This window comes from Aethalodelphis obliquidens, unplaced genomic scaffold (assembly GCF_003676395.1).
Source record: "Aethalodelphis obliquidens isolate GAN/ISIS:26980383/991018 unplaced genomic scaffold, ASM367639v1 scaffold63, whole genome shotgun sequence".
NCBI lineage: Eukaryota > Metazoa > Chordata > Mammalia > Artiodactyla > Delphinidae > Aethalodelphis > Aethalodelphis obliquidens.
The window spans coordinates 4309213-4328977 of record NW_020838007.1 but is presented as its reverse complement, the minus strand read 5'-3'; the positions used below and the strand labels follow the sequence as shown (position 1 = coordinate 4328977).

General features: G+C 42.0%; 1 protein-coding gene across 1 annotated transcript in view; it reads right to left on the bottom strand.

Annotated features, from left to right (window-relative positions):
- The window catches only part of LOC113610434 (piezo-type mechanosensitive ion channel component 2-like), a 50116-nt gene extending 32047 nt beyond the window's left edge, over positions 1-18069 (bottom strand). The window contains exons 1-3 of the mRNA XM_027088578.1: positions 17933-18069; positions 2033-2243; positions 559-772 (exon numbers count right to left, since the gene is read on the bottom strand). Of these exons, the coding sequence (XP_026944379.1) occupies positions 559-772; positions 2033-2243; positions 17933-18040 (533 nt within the window). The 5' untranslated portion in view covers positions 18041-18069. The remainder of the gene's footprint in view (positions 1-558; positions 773-2032; positions 2244-17932) is intronic.
- Between the last annotated feature and the right edge of the window lie 1696 nt (positions 18070-19765).

The window sequence follows — 19765 nt, the reverse complement described above, 5'->3', positions numbered from 1 at the left end:
AATTTGGGACAGTAATCACTGACAACTGAAGCAAATTAGATATTTCTCTCTGTCTCCCTGTCTCTTTCTCTCATATACACACACACATCATGGACTCATGCATTTTTACTTTTACATTTTTATAATCATTTGTTTTTGATTAACGATGCTGATAAATGATGCTCAGTTTGTCCTCTGTTTGTCCTTGAGAGCTCCTTACAGCTGATGCTCTGACATGTCCTTATTATCCTTTGCTGTAAAATGTTCTTCCTGGGTCTCTTTCCATGGCTGAGACCATGTGTCTGCCCTTTGCTACAATGAGCAGCTTCCCCTCCCCGCCGTGTCCCAGCAGCACCTCCATCTGAAGCGACACCTCCTCACTCTAGACAGTGTCAGCCAATACATTCAAGGCAGAGCCAGCTTCCCCATCCCTGCCAAACCCTGGCTTGACACGCCAATGGGCATCCAGGAGAGCCCCAGCAGATGCACAGTGCCCGGCGGGGTCACAAGGGGGCCCTCCCGAGGGCTCGCGGATTATCTTACTGAACTGTGTAATATCTAGCAGTTGATTCCTCTTACCTGGCATAGTAGTCGTTGGGAGGGACTGCTTCTTGGAAGAACTGGAACTGGTACAAATACAGTCCAATCAAGTGTCCCGCAGTGAAGATAGCCAGCAGGACACAGAGACAGCTGAACAGCAAGGGATCGAAGGTTCGGCACCAGGACCACCAGGTGCACAGACCCAAAAACACAAAGAAGTACACGGACGAGGTCAGAGAGGGCAGCATCATTCCTGAGGAGGGAGAAACGCTAGAGTGAGACACCGCGTAGATGCAGAAACCGTGCGCCTCGCAGGAAACGTCACTATTGGAGATGATGTGAACTTCCTTCCTATGCTTTTAGTACAATTCATCACACTTTATTGATAAAATCAGAATTAATGCTATTCTTAACGTGAAAAAAAGTCACATGTAAAGTGAAATTTGTAAATATGGGGAAATACCAGATGATGAAGAAACCCTACCTGTGGCGTTTGGGCCCCGCAAACATCCACTTTTCATACCAGTAGAATTTAGCTTATTTACTTGCCTGTTTCCATCTATCTACTCTCCCCCAATTCTTCAGGAATACTGTATGTGCACTCTAACTTTCCCCGATAAATTTTTTAAAATAATGATTTGCTTTTGTTTGTTTGTTAACTAGGATTCATAATACTACATTCTGTGGCAGCTAAATTCTCACGAAACCTTTGCCCTGCCTGATGAAATCTGATTTGCACTACCACTAAACGGGGAAATGTAAAACGAGGTAATTCCTTTACAGGTATTTAAAAACTTTGGGGGGAGCAATGACTTCCCATCAAAATCCTGAGTTACATTTCTCGAGAAATACTATTCACTTTTCCATTTTTTAACTTTCCTATGGAAAAACAGTTAAATTGTTTCATCTCGTGAAATTTCACCGAAGCAGGATGGAATAAAGTTCACAGTACCTCTGGGGCAACGGGGAAGGGGGCGAAGATGGAGATAACGTTTTTATGGAACAAGCAGCCCGCAGCCAACAGCGAGAGGAAGTGAGCGTCTGTGCTGGAAGATTACAATCTAACTCTGGAAGAAAAATAGTCTATCCTGGAGAGTTACATTAAGATTGCTAGTGACTCAATGTAAACAGAAAAGCTTTCAGAGAGCACATGTGCAGCTCTGGACGGGACCACGAAAACTGTCCCTTGTCCCAGATCACCATTCACAGGCTCTGAGGGAGGACAGCAGTTGTCCGGATCGTCACATAGAAAATGATGTCACCTAACAGCTATGGAAGAAGACTGCTTTACAGAGGTTAACAGCAACCATCGAAAACCATAAAACCTAGATCTGAACAGGAAAAGCTACATGTGTGTGTTTGGTTTGTACATGTGGCCAATTTTACAAAAGCTACAGCTATGATTTTGGTGCCACGGAACAGAACTGCTTCCTTCTTTGTTTTCTCTTCAACCCTTCCTTTCATTACTCGCCAGCTCCCTCCTTGTGCTCCACCAGGAGTTGGAGACCCTCACCTGATGAACCCAGTAAAATCGTCACAACCACCTTCCCCGCGGTGGTTATCATGTTGCCAATGAACTCCTTAAGCTTGGAAGCCACAGAGGCCAGCCTGCGGAACAGTTTTAATTTCGTGCTTTCTTCCAAATCGCCTTCAACACCATCTCTTTCCTCTAAATCCTCTTCATAGATCAGTGCCTCTTCTGGGTCTATTTTTCCTCCTCCAGCCTAAATAAATGAAAAACAGAAAACACTGCAGTCCAGAACTCTGCCTATCCACCCAACAGATTATATGGTTTGCAATATACGGGCTAGTCAATGAGGTGAGTTTCACAGATCAGGAAAAATTGCAGACAACCACTCAACCACGTTAAGCACCCCCAGGTCTCCAGTTGTCCCTGTGTAAAGCCCAAGGAACTTTGATCTTTCCTGAAAAAGTAAACAGGAAGCATCGCTAATCATAGGGTCCCTGACGGCATTTCATCTTACCTACATGAGCTCATTTTTTACAGGCAGAAGAAGAAACTGTCCATTCATAAAGTTAGCTGCTTATGGTTCCTCAAATTTACCGAGTTTGCCACCAAGGCGATGGGAAGTTTGATGAATGTGTCCATGGCTTAAACGGAAAGGATGGGCCAAATCAGCGCTTAGGAAATCCCTTTTCTTTCTGGAGTTTATTTTTGTTCACTATTTTGGGATTTCCTGCCCGTGGGAGGATGAGTGGTCCCAGCTACTTGGCTAAATAAATAGTCGCTTCCTATCTTATCCTTTTAGAGAATCGTGCACCAGTCCAATCCCAGGCCATTCAGGACCTCAGGACCATCACTAGAGATTCAGGAAGGAAACACATGTACAGCACATACACATACTTCCATGGATTATTTTATTTTATTTTTTAAACATCTTTATTGGAGTATAATTGCTTTACAATGGTGTGTTAGTTTCTGCTGTACAACAAAGTGAATCAGCTATATGTGTACATATATCCCCATATCCCCTCCCTCTTGCGGCTCCCTCCCACCCTCCCTATCCCACCCCTCTAGGTGGTCACGAAGCACCGAGCTGATCTCCCTGTGCTATGCGGCTGCTGCCCACTAGCTATCTATTTTACGTTTGGTAGTGTATATATGTCCATGCCACTCTCTCACTTTCTCCCAGCTTACCCTTCCCCCTCCCCATGGATTATTTTAAACTGGGTATCCTGTGGGGTCTTTTTGTTTGTTTTTAAAGAACACATAAGAATGTTTTGGCTAATTACAATCTTATCCTGGAAGGATTAGATTTTTTTAAAGGAATTATAAATATAAACCATCACCTTAAGACAAAAGGAGCCGGTTTTAGACGCATGAAACTTTGCTTGCGTTCACCCCAGGCTGACAGGCTTCACCCTGAAAAGACAGCAGCTGTCTGCAGAGCCAGAAGGATCCTTAAGCCCAGATCAGACATGGAGCCAAGGCTTAGGGAGTAGAGCCTGGCTGCTCCATCTTCCCATTTTAAAGGTTCTTTCTTTTTAAAATTTTTTTATTGAATGAAAGATTCTTCAAATTCTATAGTGCTTTACAACTTTCAAAAGTTTCACGCACATGGTTTCATGTAATTCCATAGCAAGCCTTTTCCCCCCACCCTTATATTGCCCCTCCCCCCTTCCCTCTCCCCACTGGTAACCAGTAGGTTGTTCTCTATATGTGTGTGTCTGCTTCTTTTCGATTTATTCACTAGTTTGTCATATTTTTTAGATTCCACATATAGATGATAACACACAGTACTTATCTTTCTCTGTCTAACCTATTTCACCTAGCATAATGCCCTTCAAGTCCATCCATGGTGCTGCAAACGGCATTATTTCATTCTTTTTGATGGTTGAGTAGTATTCCATTGTATATATATACACCACATCTTCTTTATCCATTCATCTGTCAATGGGCATTTAGGTTGCTTCCATACCTTGGCTATTGTAAATAATGCTGCTTTGAACATTGGGGTGCATGTATCTTTTCGAATTAGTGTTTTTGGTTTTTTCAGGTATATATATATATACTTTCTCGATACACTTAGTTCAGATATTACATAATATTCACTGCTGGTGTCTGAAGCTCCATCTGTGCACCAGCTCACTGCAGGAAACCAGGCACAGGAGACGGGTACACAGCTCAGTAAGTGCTGTTTGCCCAGGTGGGTACAGACCACTTGGGACTTACATTGGCTGTTGATGAAGCCAAGGCTACAGGATGCATCCCCTCCCCTACATACACACACACACAACACACATACGTACACACACACACACATACACGATCCACACACACAACACACACAGAGACACACAGAGACACACATATACACAGAGACACAATACACACACAACACACACATACATATACAAAGACACACAGAGATACACACAGAGACACACACGCAACACACATATGTACACACACAATACACATACACAGAGACACACACATACACAATACACACACAACACACAATATACATACAGAGACACACAGAGACACACACATACCTACACACAACACAGACACACACATACACACACAGGGATTTAATCCCAGGCAATTCAAGTTCACATACCCAAAATGGGTTTTGCATTCTACCGTATTCCATCACAGCACATTTGTACTTTTTCTGGAAGGAGAAAGAATGTTTCAGGCTTATGCATTAAGATTTTTCTATCTGTTCAGAGCTCAGTATGTACCAGTGTTTCTAGTAAGAGACAGAGCCCCACACATGTAAACAAGTAGAAAAATTAACAGCTAAATATCTCACAGCAATAGATGCTATTCTGAGAATTAAAACAGGGTGATGTGATTGCGAGTGTCAGGGCAGCTATTTTAGGTTCTGAGGTCTGGGAGAGCCTCTCTGAGGAGGTGACATTTCAGCTGAGATCTGAATGTCACAGAGTCACCAGCCATGTGAAAATTCTAGGCCAGAGCCTTCCAGGCAGTGGCAAGGGCTGGCTGAGCCTCCATGGTGTGTCCCCAGACCCACTCCCTCCTCCCCCTTCTCCTCGTTGTCAGCAGATACCCCTATGTCCTGCCTCACAGAGACAAGAGGGCTGAGTCCCAGCCAGTGCATCAGCCCACCCCCTGCAGCCCACCTGTGGGCAGGTGCTCATGGCCCCCTCCTGGGACGGTGGATGAGCTGCAGGTGCTGGGGCACCTGGGAGAAGGACAGCCCACCACCCTCCCCTGCCCCGCATCACCCACGTTTGGGAGTTTCAAAGCGAAAGTCTCCAAGAGTTGGCTGGACGCACGGCGGCACATCCCCGACACTTGAACCCGCTCTAACAGGACTTTGATAACCAACTACTCCACCCAATGAGGGGAACAACAAGATCTGTTTCGCAGGGTGACTCCAGTGGCTGCAGGGGGAGGGCAGGGGGATCCCACAGCCAGGAGGCTGTTCTGATGGAGGAGGGGGCAGGGAATGGAGCTGAAGAGCGTTCGTGTCTTGGCCGAATGTCTTGAAGGTCGAGTCAGCAGAAATGATTGGTAAATTTCACGTGGAGGGAGGAGGGGTGGAGGAGAATCAGAGGTAGTTCCTGTGCTGTTGTTGTCTTTGCTGATGAGATCGGGACAGCCAGGAGTGGAGCAGGTGGGGGAATCCAGTTCTGAGATGAAGGTGTCACGGGGGCAGCTAGTGTAGGATTCTGGAGTGTGGAGAGGTCTACCTGAGGTTCACTGCCAAAGTCAGGGGTCTGATGAGGTGACCTGGAGAGAACACAGAGGTGCCCACCTGTCGGAGCTGCCACATCCGGGACGGGACCAGTCTGTCTCTCCAACCTTATCCTCATTCTCTCGGCCCAGAAACATCACATGCAGGGAACCACATGGAGAACCCGGAATCCACAGGTTCTTTGCCTTGGGATGTGCTGTCCCCACCCCACGGGAGCCCTTGCCCAGTGTCCAAGGTCCCGGCTCCCAGGCCAGCCTTCCTTCAGCTTCTCCATCTCCCAAAGCTGAGTTGCTGTGGGGACCAAGCTGAGTTGCTGTGGCACTCACGGAGCCTTCCACGTGGGGCATCTGTTGCTTAGTACCTCCCGCACAACAGGTGGGTGACACACTAAAAATCCCTCCTAGAGGAAGGAAGTTTGTCCAAAACCTTCAGTTCCCATACTTGAACGAGGAGACAGAGAGAGAGAACACAGGTAGAGGCGCCTGGTCCCAGTCAGAAACACACTCCTAACTTTCGTAATAAATGACTGACTGCTCAGTTACGGAATTGCTGCGGATGTAGATGAAATCAAATAGAAATCTCTGGTCAAGAACCTTCGTGAGCTCAGACAAATGCATTTCCCTGACCTCTCTCGGGTGGGACTGGGGCCCCTGTGATTTTTATAAACATACCAGTGTACTTGAGGTTTTCCAGCATTTTTGTACCAGAATCCCTGGGGCTTTCAGTTAAAAAACACTTTTTAAACCTGCCAAGCTGAGAGGGAGCCGAAAGTGAGACCCTACCGTCCAGGCCGGTGCCAGAACTGCCATTAGCCACATCAGGCTGGCTTGGTAACAGGCTGGCTTTGTCCCCAAAACAACCCATATGTTCAGCGTAAACCCCGACGGCCTGGAAGCGCCTCAGCTCACCCGACCATATTTACCAACGAACAGCCTTAGCTGCTGGGGTTGTAATCTGTCCGTGTGTCGGAACCCAACTTGCTTCTGGCCTTGGAGCTAAGAAGGAGCAGCTGTAAATAAAGATTTATCCCCCTGGTTCCTGAGCTCTCGTAGTAATGAAAGACAAAGAGGCCCTTTATAAAGTTTAAAAAGCCAAATAAAATATTACACGTCAGTGTGGCCCAGCTCAAAGCCTACAACTTATCTGAAGCATTGTAAGTGCTTTAATGCATCTTCTTCAAAAGCCCCTGACTTCGAAACACACCAAATGTACTAAGGTAGCATCTCATTTCACGTGAGGGTGCTCCCAGTGCTACAGAGTCAACTGTGTGAGAGGCCATGGTTCCCTGAGCCTGGACAGGGCCTCCTAGTCTCACCCCACCACTGCGTCCCACCCTGCAGCCCTGCCCCAGCAGTCACAGCATTAGCTGTTATTCCCACTCAATTCTGGACCAGGAAGACACCATCGATTACTTTCAGTAGAACCCAAACATCATGTTTCCTTATCTCCAAGCACTAAACAATTCAGCCTGGGTTGGACTAAATTCCAAGAATCACCTGGGAATCTTTAAGAGGACAGATTACCAAGCTCCACCTCAAACTTCCTACATCAGAAATTCTGGGAGTGAATCCCAGGAATCTGTCTGATTAAAGAGCTGCACAAGGTGATTTGGAAGCAACCAGCCTGGAATCCATGCCCTTGCTGACATCTGCAACCTTGGACCAACTCATCCTACCTGAAAATACTGTGTTTGAGTCGTATGCTAGGCAGACTCCCTTAATTGGAAAATAGATTGAAATAATTTTTCTGTGGAATCTCTTTCTGATTTCAGCCAACCTTTAGATGTTAGACCAGAAATTCTCATGCCATGGAAGCCATTTTCCTCTTCCTCTTGGGTAAAACCAAGATCTTAAAAACATTTTGATGGGAGGGTATCAGAGTCACAGATATTGAGCCACAAGATCCTGGAGGCAAAGGGAACATTTTTCTAAGATGTCAGAGTCGTTCAGTTAACAGTTTATCTCACAGAGTGGGTTCATCTCAACAGAAGAGCCCAGGGAAGGAACAGGCCATGATGTGAGTCATCACAGAAGAGGAGCAAGTCTCACCCATAGCATCCTCGTGGACACAAGCAGCCAGATAGAGCCCGGGAGCCGTGCTGGCGTGGGGTCACGTGCATTATGTAAGCCTAACGTGACCGCGTTGCACAGACAAAGCCAAAAGTTTATTCTGTTTCTGCGCTTGTTTTAGGAAGATTATTTTTCCAAACGTATAAGAGCAGTTAAATCGCTCCCTGTTCCATGTGGAAAAGTGAGTATAGAGGTGTATGCTTTCAACCACCTCCTACAGAGCAATAAAAGTTTAATAAGGGACAAGCAAAGACACACTGAATTAGCAGGCAGTGACCCGCTGGGTGAGCCAGGACTGCAGGCCTGGGGAGCTTTAATAAAATCAGGTCTGGTACCACTGTATGTTTGCCTGCCTCCCAGAGATTCTGACTGAATGGGTCTGGGATGGGCCCTGCACCTGGACCTTTACACATTCCCAGGTCAAAGGCAGTTCAAGGTGGTGGCGAAGGAGGAGCCTGAACTCACCTCCTCCCGTGGACACGACAAATATGCAGCTACACATGGATCAATTTCCCCTGAAAAGAACCTGAGAACTAGCTGAACACCTGGTCCCCAACAGAGGATAGAAAGGGCCACACCCAGACAGGCAGGGGAGGCATGTGGTCTCACTCACCCTAAAGCCAGTGAAATGACAGCAGTGTGACACGTACTGAGACTGTATGTAAAGGAGAGTCATTCATAAATCCAAAGGCATCAGCTGGAGGGGTGGGGGATGGTGGAAACACTCCCCAGAGCCAGAGGTGCCATTGCGCTCCCCACCTAACCTGCCGGAGCAGGCAGGTGAGCTCGGACACAGGGTTGAGCGATTGTAGCACTACCCTGCCGACCTGCTGAAGCCGGAGAGCTCCAGTGGCTGAGGTGGCTGGGCACGAGTGGTCTTGGCATCCTCCCGCTCCTGCCCTTAAGCTGACACACGCACACAGACAGGGCACTCTCCTCTGCATTGCTGAAGCTGTGGGCACACAGTCAAGTCATTTTCCCACTGCCTTCCCAAAGCAAAGGACCAAGCCTGGTCCCCACACTCTCCAGCTGAAGCCAGCAGGAGCATACAGTCCAGATAGAGACACAACTTGATTGCCTGGCCCTGGTGGCCAATGGGGCTGGAGACCCTGAGCTCCATGGCACTGGAGCAATCGGAAAGAGAGCTCTTGTCAGGCCACCACCCCCAGGGCACTGCACATACAGCAGGCAAACACAACCCCTGGCTTCCTTTGAAAAAGGCCCATTCATGGAACCTGGAGCCTCAGGTTTCTTTCGCGCCTAGAGGCTAAGGAAGGGTTCCCAGGGAAGTAAGCAGAATGACAACAGCCTCATACCCCCTTGGCCTCACCACAGCTCAGTGAGACTTCCTAGGAAGGAGCTTGTGCTCTCCTCAAGAGTCCCGATTTTTGCAACTGTCGCCCAGAGGACACATCCAGATCTCCACCTCTGGAAAACAGCAGGGATTACAATTGTGGCCCCACAGGACTGTATATATCTGCATACTTTAGAAGCTATTGCCTGAGAGACTGGCTTCCAATCAGACTAAGTGCTAAATGAGAGTCCTCCCCTCAGAACACTGACAGGTCCTGACACACCCTCAACAACAGGGCCATATCAAGAATTACAAAGATTCGAGAGACCACCAAGAGCTAAGGCAGGGTTGAACAAGAAGGATCATCCCTACGCAAGGCCACACCTTCAAGACTGAGAGGCAGCAGTTTTGCCTACTACATAGAAACAGTCAGCAAAATGATATGGAGATAAGTAATCTACCTGAGAAAGAACTGAAAGTAATGGTCATAAAGATGCTCTCTGACCTCAGGAGAAGAATGGATGAATACAATGAGAACTTCAACAAAGAGCTGAATATATAAAAAAAAGAACCAATCTGTGCTGAAGAATACAATAACTGAAATGAAAAATACATGAGAAGGAATCAAAAGCAGATTCGATGACAGAGAAGAACAGATTGGCAATCTGGAAGACAGGGTAGTGGAAATCATCCAATCAGAAGAAAAGAAAAAAAAATTTTTAATGAGGATAGTTTAAGGGACATCTGGGACAACATCAAGTGCACTAACATTTACATTATAGGGGTCCCAGAAGGAGAGGAGAGAGAAAAAGGGGCAGAGAACTTATCTGAAGAAATAATGGCTGAAAACTTCCCAAACCTGGGAAAGGAAACAGACACCCAGTTCTAGAAAGTGCACAGTCCCAAACAAGATGAACCCAACAAGATCCACACTAAGACACATTATAATCAAAATGTCAAAATTAAAGATAAAGAGAGAATTTTAAAAGCAGTAAGAGAAAAACAATTGGTTACATATAAAGGAACCCCCATAAGACTACTGGTGGATATTTCAGCAGAAACTTTGCAGACCAGAAGGGAGCAGCACAATACATTCAAAGTGCTGATAATAAAAACCACAACCAAGATTACTCTATCCAGCAAGGTTATCACTCAGAAGTGAAGGAGACATAAAGGGTTTCTCAGACAAGCAAAAACGAAAGGAGTTCATCACTAAACCAACCTTACAAGGTATGTTAAGGGGTGATTTTCAACCTGAAAAGTAAAGGCCTTAACGAGAAATAAGAAAACATGTGAAAGAGAAAAGTCTCTCTGGTAAAGGCAAACATATAGTAAAGTTAGTGGATGAAACACTTCTAAAGCTATTATGAAGGTTAAAAGGCAAAAGTAGTAAAATCAACTGTAACTACAACGAGTATTTAAGGAATACACAAAATAAAAAGATGTAAAATATAACATAAAAAGCATAAAATGTGGAGAGGGGAGTAAAAATGTAGTGCTGTCAGAATGTATTCAAACCTAAGTGACTATCCACTTAAAATAGATTGTTTTATACAGATTGTTATATGTGAGCCTCATGGAAACCAAAACCCAAAACCTTTAAATAAATAGACAAAAAATAAAGGGAAAGGAATCCAAACATAACACTAAAGAAAATCATAAAACCACAAGGGAAGAGAACAAGAGAAGAAAGGAACAGAGAAAGTTTACCAAAGGGAAAAAAAAAAATATGAGAAAACAACGAACAAAATGGCAGAACATACCTATCGATAATTACTTTACATTACTTTAAATGTCTAAATTCTCCAATCAAAAGACACAGGGTGGCTGAATGGATAAAAAAACAAAAGACTCACTTCAGATCTAAAGACATGCATTGGCGGAAAGTGAAGGGATAGAAAAAGATATTTCATGCAAATGGAAATTTTTTAAAAAGCTGGAGTAGCAATATTTAGATAAAATACACTTTAAAACAGAGACTGTAAAAAAGACGAAGAAGGGCATTACATAATGACAAAGGGATCAATACAACAAGAGGATATAACATTTGTAAACATGCACCCAACAAAGGCTCATGTAAATTTATAAAGCAAATATTAACTGACATTAAGGAAGAAATTAACAGTAATACAGTAATAGTAGGGGACTTTAATACCCCATTTGCCTCAATGGATAGATCATCCAGACAGAAAATCAATGACACATTATGCCAGATGGAAAATAGATATCCAAAACTGCAGAAAACATATTCTTTTCAAGGGCACATGGAACTTTCCCCACGATAGATCACATGCTAGATCAAAAAACAAGTCTCAATAGATTTAAGAAGACTGAAATCATATCAAGCATCTTTTCCAACCACAAAGGTAAGAAACTGGAAGTCAATTATGAGAAGAAAACTGGAAAAAACACAAACGTATGGAGACTAAACAAAAATATTACTAAGCAATCACTGGGTCAATGAAGAAATGAAGAGGAGATTAAAAAAATACCTGAGACAAATGAAAATGGAAACAATTTTCCAAAATCTGTGGGACACAACAAAAGCCGTTCTAAAAGGGAAGTTCATAGTTCACAGGACTACCCTGGTAAACAAGAAAAATCTCAATTAAACAAACTAACCTCACACCTGAAGAAACTAAAAAGAGAAGAACAAACAAAACCCAAAGTTAGTAGAATGAAGAAAATAATAAAGATCAGAATGGAAATAAACGAAATAGAAACTAAAAAACAATAGAAACGATCAGTGAAACCAAGAGCTGGTTCTTTGACAAGATAAAGACAAGTGCTAAATCTTTAGCCAGTCTCACCAAGAAAAAAAGAGAGCGGGCCTAAATAAATAAAATCATAAATGAAAGAGGAGATGTCACCACAGAAATACAAAGGATCATAAGGGACTACTATGAACAATTATATGCCAACAAATTGGACAACTTAGAAGAAATGGATAAATTCTTAGAAACACATAACCTTCCAAAACTGAACCATGAAGAAACAGACAATATAAAAAGACCAAATAATAGTAACAAAACTGAATTAGTAATTAAAAATCTTCCAACAAACAAAAGTCCAGGACCAAAGAGCTTCACAGAGGAAATCTATCAAACATTTGAAGAAGAGTTAATACTTATGTTTCTCAAACTATTCCAAAACATTGATGAGGAGTGAATGCTTCCAAACTCATTTTACAAGGCCAGCATTACCCTGATGCCAAAACCAGACAAAGAGGCCGCAAGAAAAAAATTAGAGGCCAATATCTCCAATGAACATAGATGCAAAAATATTCAATAAAATATTAGCAAACCAAATCCAACAATACAGTAAAAGGATTACACACCATGATCAAGTAAGTTTTATTCCAGAAATGCAAGGATGGTTCAACATCCACAGATCAATCAACAAAGAATAAAAATCATATGATCATCTCAATAGATACAGAAAAAGCACTCAACACAACTCAACGTCTGTTTACAGTGAAAACTCTCAACAAAGTGGGTATAGAGGGGACATACCTCAACATAACAAAAGCCACATATGACAAACCCACAGCTAGCATCATACTCAACAGTGAAAAGCTGAAAGCTTTTCCTCTAAGATCAGGAACAGGATAAGGATGCCCACTCTCATCACTTTTTTTTTACAGTGTTGAAAGTCCTAGCCACAGCAATTAGGCAAGGAAAAAAAAAAGACATCCAAATTAAAAAGAAGTAAAACTGGCACTATTTGCCCATGGCATGATACTATATATAGAAAACCCTAAAGACTCCACCAAAAAACTATCAGTACTAATAAATTAAGCAAAGTTTCAGTATAGAAAATTAATATACAGAAATTGGTTGCATTTCTATACACTAATAACAAACTATCAGAAAGAGAAATTAAGAAAGCAATCCCATTTACAACTGCATCAAAAAGAATAAAATACCTAGGAATAAAATTTAACCAAGGAGGTTAAAGACTTGTACTCTGAAAACTATAAGACATTGATGAAAGAAACTGAAGATGACACAAATAAATGGAAAGATACACTGTGCTCAAGGGTTGGAAGAATTAGTATTGTTAAAATGTCCATACTGCCCAGAGCAATATACAGATTCAATGCAATCCCTACCAAGTAGCAATGGCATTTTTTACAGAACTAGAACAAAGAATCCTAAAACTTTTATGGAACCACAAAAGACCCCAAATAGCCAAAATAATCTTGAGAAAGAACAAAGCCAGAGGTATCATGCTCCCTGATTTCAAACTATATTATAAAGCTAGAGAAATCAAAACAGTATGGTACTGGCACAAAAACATACACATAGATCAATGGAACACAATAGAGAGCCCAGAAACAAACCCACCCATTTATGGTCAATTAATCTATGACAAGGGAGGCAAGAATATACAATGGAGAAAAGACAGTCCCTTCAATAAGTGGTATTGAGAAAACTGGACAGTTACATGCAAAAGAATGAAACTACTCTCACACAATATGTAAAAAATAAATTCAAAATGAGTTAAAGTCTCATCCCACCCTATACTTGGCACAGTGCTCCAAGCAGAGATCAGGCTCCGGAAAAAAGTTCTGATTGGAGTTAGGAACAGACAGATGGATGGGAGGATGGGAAAGGAAAGTGGTGGGTTCCAGGGTAGGTACAGCACTGCTCAACCTTTTGACATTTTAATAATAAAGACATGCATTTTCTTTGCATCTTAGTTCATCACAAGTAATTATTTGGGTCCTGAAACTTTCAGGACACTTTTAGGCAACAGGAAGGGTCTGTGCACCCTTAGAACTGTGGCTTTTGTCATCACTCCCTGAATTCTTCATTTCTACAGGGAGCACAGCAGTCAGAAGAGCTAAATTTAGCTAGTTCTCATAAAAGAAAACGGGTGGTTCAGGGTCAGTAATAATCTCTGTAACCAAAGACAAACAGAGACGGATGACCGTGTCTTTGTGCTTGAAAGCCAGGATCTAGAAAACGTAAAGCAGGTGACTCTGGACTAGATCTCAGGTGGGAACTGAGCAGATGCCTAATTAAAAGGTGACAATAAAGAGACTGATTTCTTCCATTCTTTGTTTCTTGCTCTTAAAAAAAGAGTAACTTGAGCTTCAAAGTTGAAGCTTGACGTGCAGCCCAGCTGGTCATCTTCTGGGCCAGATGTTACAGTAGACTAATGAACGTTAGGTATTAGAAAGGAGGGTGCAGATTTGAGGTTCCAAAGGAATTTCCAAATAACATTATCAGGACCTAAATGTTACATCACTGAATTTTTAATGGATGGGCAATGATTTATACTGGAATATTCTTGATAGCCTTCATGTTTGATTTGTCAGACTATTTAGAAGATGCCTCTTGAAGCAGACTAAGTTGAGACTAAAATTCCTACTTGAATAAAGATTTAATTTATCATAAATTTAGTTCAATAGTATATTAAACTATTATCTGTTTCAAAAAAAATAAGGCCTGAAATCTCGTTAAATAGCTAGAAAGACCTAGAAGTATATAAACACACAGATGCTATCAGCTTGGTAAAATTACTGATGTAATTGGTGTTTTATTGCACAGATAACCTTTCCACACAATTTAATTTTCATAACACAATTCATTTTTTTAAAGGCTTAAGAACAAAATCTTTTTCCCAGTTATGATTTGTCGATCTGCTTCCAAATTAAAATGAATGAATAAACAAGACCACAGATTCGTCAGCTGGAAAAGAACGTTTTATGGCACTTGGGGAGTTGGTTCTTGACTGAGGTCTGCTCTCTGTAAAATTCAAGAACAGGGGCAAAGCCTCCCACCCATGCCCCCTGGGGATTTTTAGGGGGAATTCTTGGGTTTGTGATGCCCTTTAAAACAGCAAACTTGAGCCTCATTAACAAGTCCATGAAGATCAGGGAAGACTCCTGAGCCTTCTCCAGGGATTAGTTGCTACTTTGAAACCATGCTAGATTTGAAAAGGAATTCTCCCAGGCACCAGAGGATTGATTAATCTGCCATTTCTCCACTGAGATAAATGAAGGAAGAAGGAACGCCAGCAAACACTATCCTTTCAAAGGATCCTTGGGACCTCCCTGGTGGCGCAGTGAAGAATCCGCCTGCTAATGCAGGGGACACGGGTTTGATCCCTGGTCTGGGAAGATCCCACATGCCGCAGAGCAACTAAGCCCATGTGCCGCAACTACTGAGCCTGCACTCTAGAGCCCACAAGCCACAACTACTGAGCCCATGTGCCACAACTACTGAAACCCACGTGCCCTAGAGCCCTTGCTCTACAACAAGAAGCCAATGCAATGAGAAGCCGGCGCACCACAACAAAGAGTAGTCCCCATTGGCCGCAACTAGAGAAAGCCCGTGCACAGCAACAAAGACCCAACGCAGCCAAAAAAAAAAAAAAAAAAAAAGAGGCCAGGAATTAAAAAAAAAGAAATTCAAAGGATCCTCAAATACCAAGCAATCTAGAACACAAACGCCAAGATTTACAAGTAGCAGGAAGTATGCTAGGGACTTCAAAATAAAACAACTTGTCTTGCTTATTTCTCCTGGCCACGTATTTCTATTCTTTTCAGACTCTAGCTAGATGGTTCCCCAGTAAGATTTCCTCCTGGATTCATCTCAGAAGATTGACTCTAGCCTGCTCCCCTGGGCCATCTGGGGGCTGGAATGTACTAAGACAATGGAACTTAATATCTAAATTAGACCCAAACAAATTTAACCGAGAGGGAAATCAACCTCATAATAATGGTATTTAGTATTTTCAAAGCCCCAATAAATAATGTTTAGAGTAGCTACCCCTCTTTTCCTTATTGTTAAATAATGTCATCAATAATATATAGGGCACAGATATTTAAACAACTTTCAAATGGGAGAGAGGTACCATAAGCCTGTCTTGGAGAACCGAGGGGAATCAGGAAGGAAACATGATTTTAGAATTAGTCAATGATATCGTGTCTCTTCTTCACCAGATGTGTGATCTTCACCTTAACCTAACATCCCTTATCTTCCATAGGTCAGTGTAGGTTTTCCTAGTTTTATGGCAAAAGAGAGTTTGAATTTGGAGACAGAAGTCCTTTTTATAGGAAGCTTTATAATTCAGTCATGGTTGTCTGTTACTAAAGGCACAGAGGGGATTCTTTTACCAAGTGGGATGGCCTCAAACACACCCTCCAACTTAGCTTTCTTTCATTCTACAAGACTCTGAATTTGAAATTTTTGAGATTGTTCTACTGCCTCTCAAACTGGAGAGAGCAGGGAGAGCGGGTGCCCTTTATTATTAAGTCCTCACAACAATCTCTGCTTTGCAGAAAAAGAGAATAAACAATTTTCCCAACATCACACAGCCACCTTAGGTGGCTTCCAAGTCCGACTTTACAGTCCACTCAATTCCCAGTAAATATCCTTTACACGCCATCTATAATATGAGGATAACTGAAAATCAACCTCACTTTATAAATAAGAATAATGAAAAACCCTAAGTCTGGAGAGCTTGAGTTAATGGATTTATTTTCACTGAACCTGGAAAATTTGGGGTAATTATTTAAGCCAGCTGATTTTCAAAACTGTAAATATTATAAAATAAATTTCAAATGTAAAAATGGATCTTAAAAATTTAAATTGTCATATAATTATAAAGCCAACCAGAAGAAAAAGCACCTTCATAGTTTTATCTATTTTCAGGACACCAAAAAGTGTTGTGTAGTTTGCAAACTTGAATACAAGAGATGGGTAGTTATTACCTTGCTATAATTAATTTTTACACCATGTACCTTTTTGAACATTTGTCTTAAAAACAGTAGAATGTGGATATGCAATGTGATTGTATATCTTTTACCCATAAGGATTTTAGGCGATAACATCATTTCTAGTCTGCAGAGGTTAACTGAATCATATTCACTCTTTCTTCATTGTTGTATTTCTGATAAGTATACAAGGTAAATTGCTGCTTATTTGTGAAGCATGTACATCATCTGCTGTAATTGAGAATTTTCTTCCTTTGATGGCTTCATGGTTATCATTCTCAATACAAGTAATTTCAGGTAACTTCAGTTTTATAGGTTTAATTTCTTGCCAAAGCTTATGAATGAAACATTTGGTACTTGTGTCTTATGTCAAATGTCCCAATGTACTCTTTTAAGGAAATTTTTTCACTGTAAATTTCATCTTTCAATTACCAGATCAATTACTTTTTAAGTCAATGTCACCTAGACTCACATAACAAAGTGCAGTTATTAGAACAAACAGGTCAGGGACAGAGTGACAGCTGTCTCACGCCAGAATGCTCCCATTCACCACGGAGTGAAATCTGACGTGTCCCCTGGTCCAGCTAAAAACTTGGCTAAAAATGCACGTACATTTTACTCATTCTTACACTCTTCCAAATGCATATACTTTTTCTCTGGAGGGCTTTAAAAATACCTCGATGGAAGCATGTGGAGTTAACACACTGACTCGGGACAGCAAGGTGCACAGACTGGAAGCCTCCTTCAAGGTAGAATTAATTTTTTTCTCTTACAACTACCAGGAGTTACTTTTCTAAGAGCATTGCAGTAATGAAGGTATCTAGACCATAGGCTATGATACAAATTTGAAAGGTTCCCCATCTGAATTAAGGGCAGATGACAGTGAAGAGACACAGGGTCAAGCCCAGACCCTTAGGGGATGATGCCTCTCGCAGGGCAGCCCTCATGGTCTCCGAACTTGTCTCCTCGTGGCCCAGGCATGGGTGAGAATGCCCACACGAGGGTGTGCCAAGTAACCGCCCAGCACGGGAGGGCATGAAGCACTGTGCATATCTCACTATTACACTGTCACAACCTACCAAGGTCAAGGCCCCAGAAATCAAAGAAGGAAGAGGCACAAAGTCACATTTACCGATTCTTCATTCTCAAACTCCAGGTTATACTGCGCTGCTTCTTCAGTCACTGGTTTCTGAACGATGTTCCTACAGACCAGCCAGATGGTCAGACTGGCTATGAACATGCCGACGTCAGGCACAAACACTCGGATCCCGTTGCCAGCATCAGCTCCCTTTAAGCTATGGAGGGGAAAAAAGCAGGGGGCGGGGGGTGGAGAGGAAATTTAGTTGTTTTTATGTTGCTATGGTTAAACCATCATAAAGTATGCTTAAATCTTCTTAATGATTTAAAATAAAGAATGCTCAGTTTCTGCCCAGAAGGTACCAGAAAGCTTTTCACCAACCCCAGTCTTATGTAATCTACTAAGATTCAGGAAACTTCCAGGGAGCTTTAGAAATAGTATAAAGAACCCTAAACCAATTCTCACTCCTAAAACGTGCTAATGAACTAACTTGTTATTAAATAAACCACGTGTCCAGTACAGAGACAGGTGTTTGCAATCTAGCTGGAGCAGTTAAATACTAGATGTACACAAGCAGCTACGAGATATTGGGCCTTGGAAGTAAATCAAAGTTAGAAGGAAAAACGGAGAAGATGTTAAAGCAATCCTTGAATAGGAGCTCTTCATGATTTTCAATACTGATTTGATTTTGTTTTCCATCCTGTTCCAAGAAAGATCGTTAACAGAGAAGTCAGAAGATTCGGTTCCAGTGTCAGTAGGACCTGACAGCTGCCTTTCACTGGAGGCCTTCCCCACATCCTGCGTCCTTCCTCTGCCCCAAAGAGATAACACTGTTTGTCTTCTTTATCTCACTGGACTCAGATGAAAGTGACCCAATGTGTATCAGAGATAAAACTTGTTTAGGGACAGGAAGCAGAAGATAGGAAATTATGCATGTAAAGATACATAGTTTTCCATATACACTTCATGTGATGAAATACATACTGTAGTCATTTACATTGGATATGTGATGTATTGGTAAAAACATAATAATAGCAAGACTCCATCACCTAGAAATAACCATGTTAACATTTTAGTAAACTAAAACATCATATGATATCGCTTATATGTGGACTCTAAAAACATGATACAAATAAACTTATTTACAAACCAGAAATAGACTCACAGACATTGAAAACAAACTTGTGGTTACCAAAGGGGAAAGACGGGGAAGGGATAGATTAGGAATTTGGGATTAACATACACACACTACGGTACATAAAATAGATAAGCAACAAGGACCTACTGTTTAGCACAGGGAACTGTACTCAATATTTTGTAATAACCTATAATGGAAAAGAATCTAAAAAAGAATATATATGTATACATATATATATGTATATATAACTGAATCACTTTGCTGTATACCTGAAACTAACACAACATTGTAAATCGACTATATTTCAATAAAATTTTTAAAAATTAGTAATAATATCTACCACTTACTGAGCAATTGCTTTGTGCTCAGAGCTTCGTACATATTATTTAGTCCAACCAATCACCTTAAGGAGTTAGGCATTATTACTTATCCTCCTTTTACATATGAAAAAAGTAAGGCTCCAAAAGGTAAACTTACTTCCCTAAAGTCACACAGAGAGTCAGAGAGAGAACAGAATTATCCTCGAGCTCCCTATAAGTGCAAAGTTTATGCTGTCAACCACTGCATCCTCCGTACGTATCCCCACGGCCTTCCCTTCCAGTCTTCCTTCTGTGCATGGACATGCGTTCTTAGAGTTAACAAGACTAGGCTCATACTTTACCTACGGATTTCGACAATTTGTTCATTTAATACATCACTCACATTTTCACAACTCACTGAAGAGTTTTAAGCCTCACCACACTCACAGT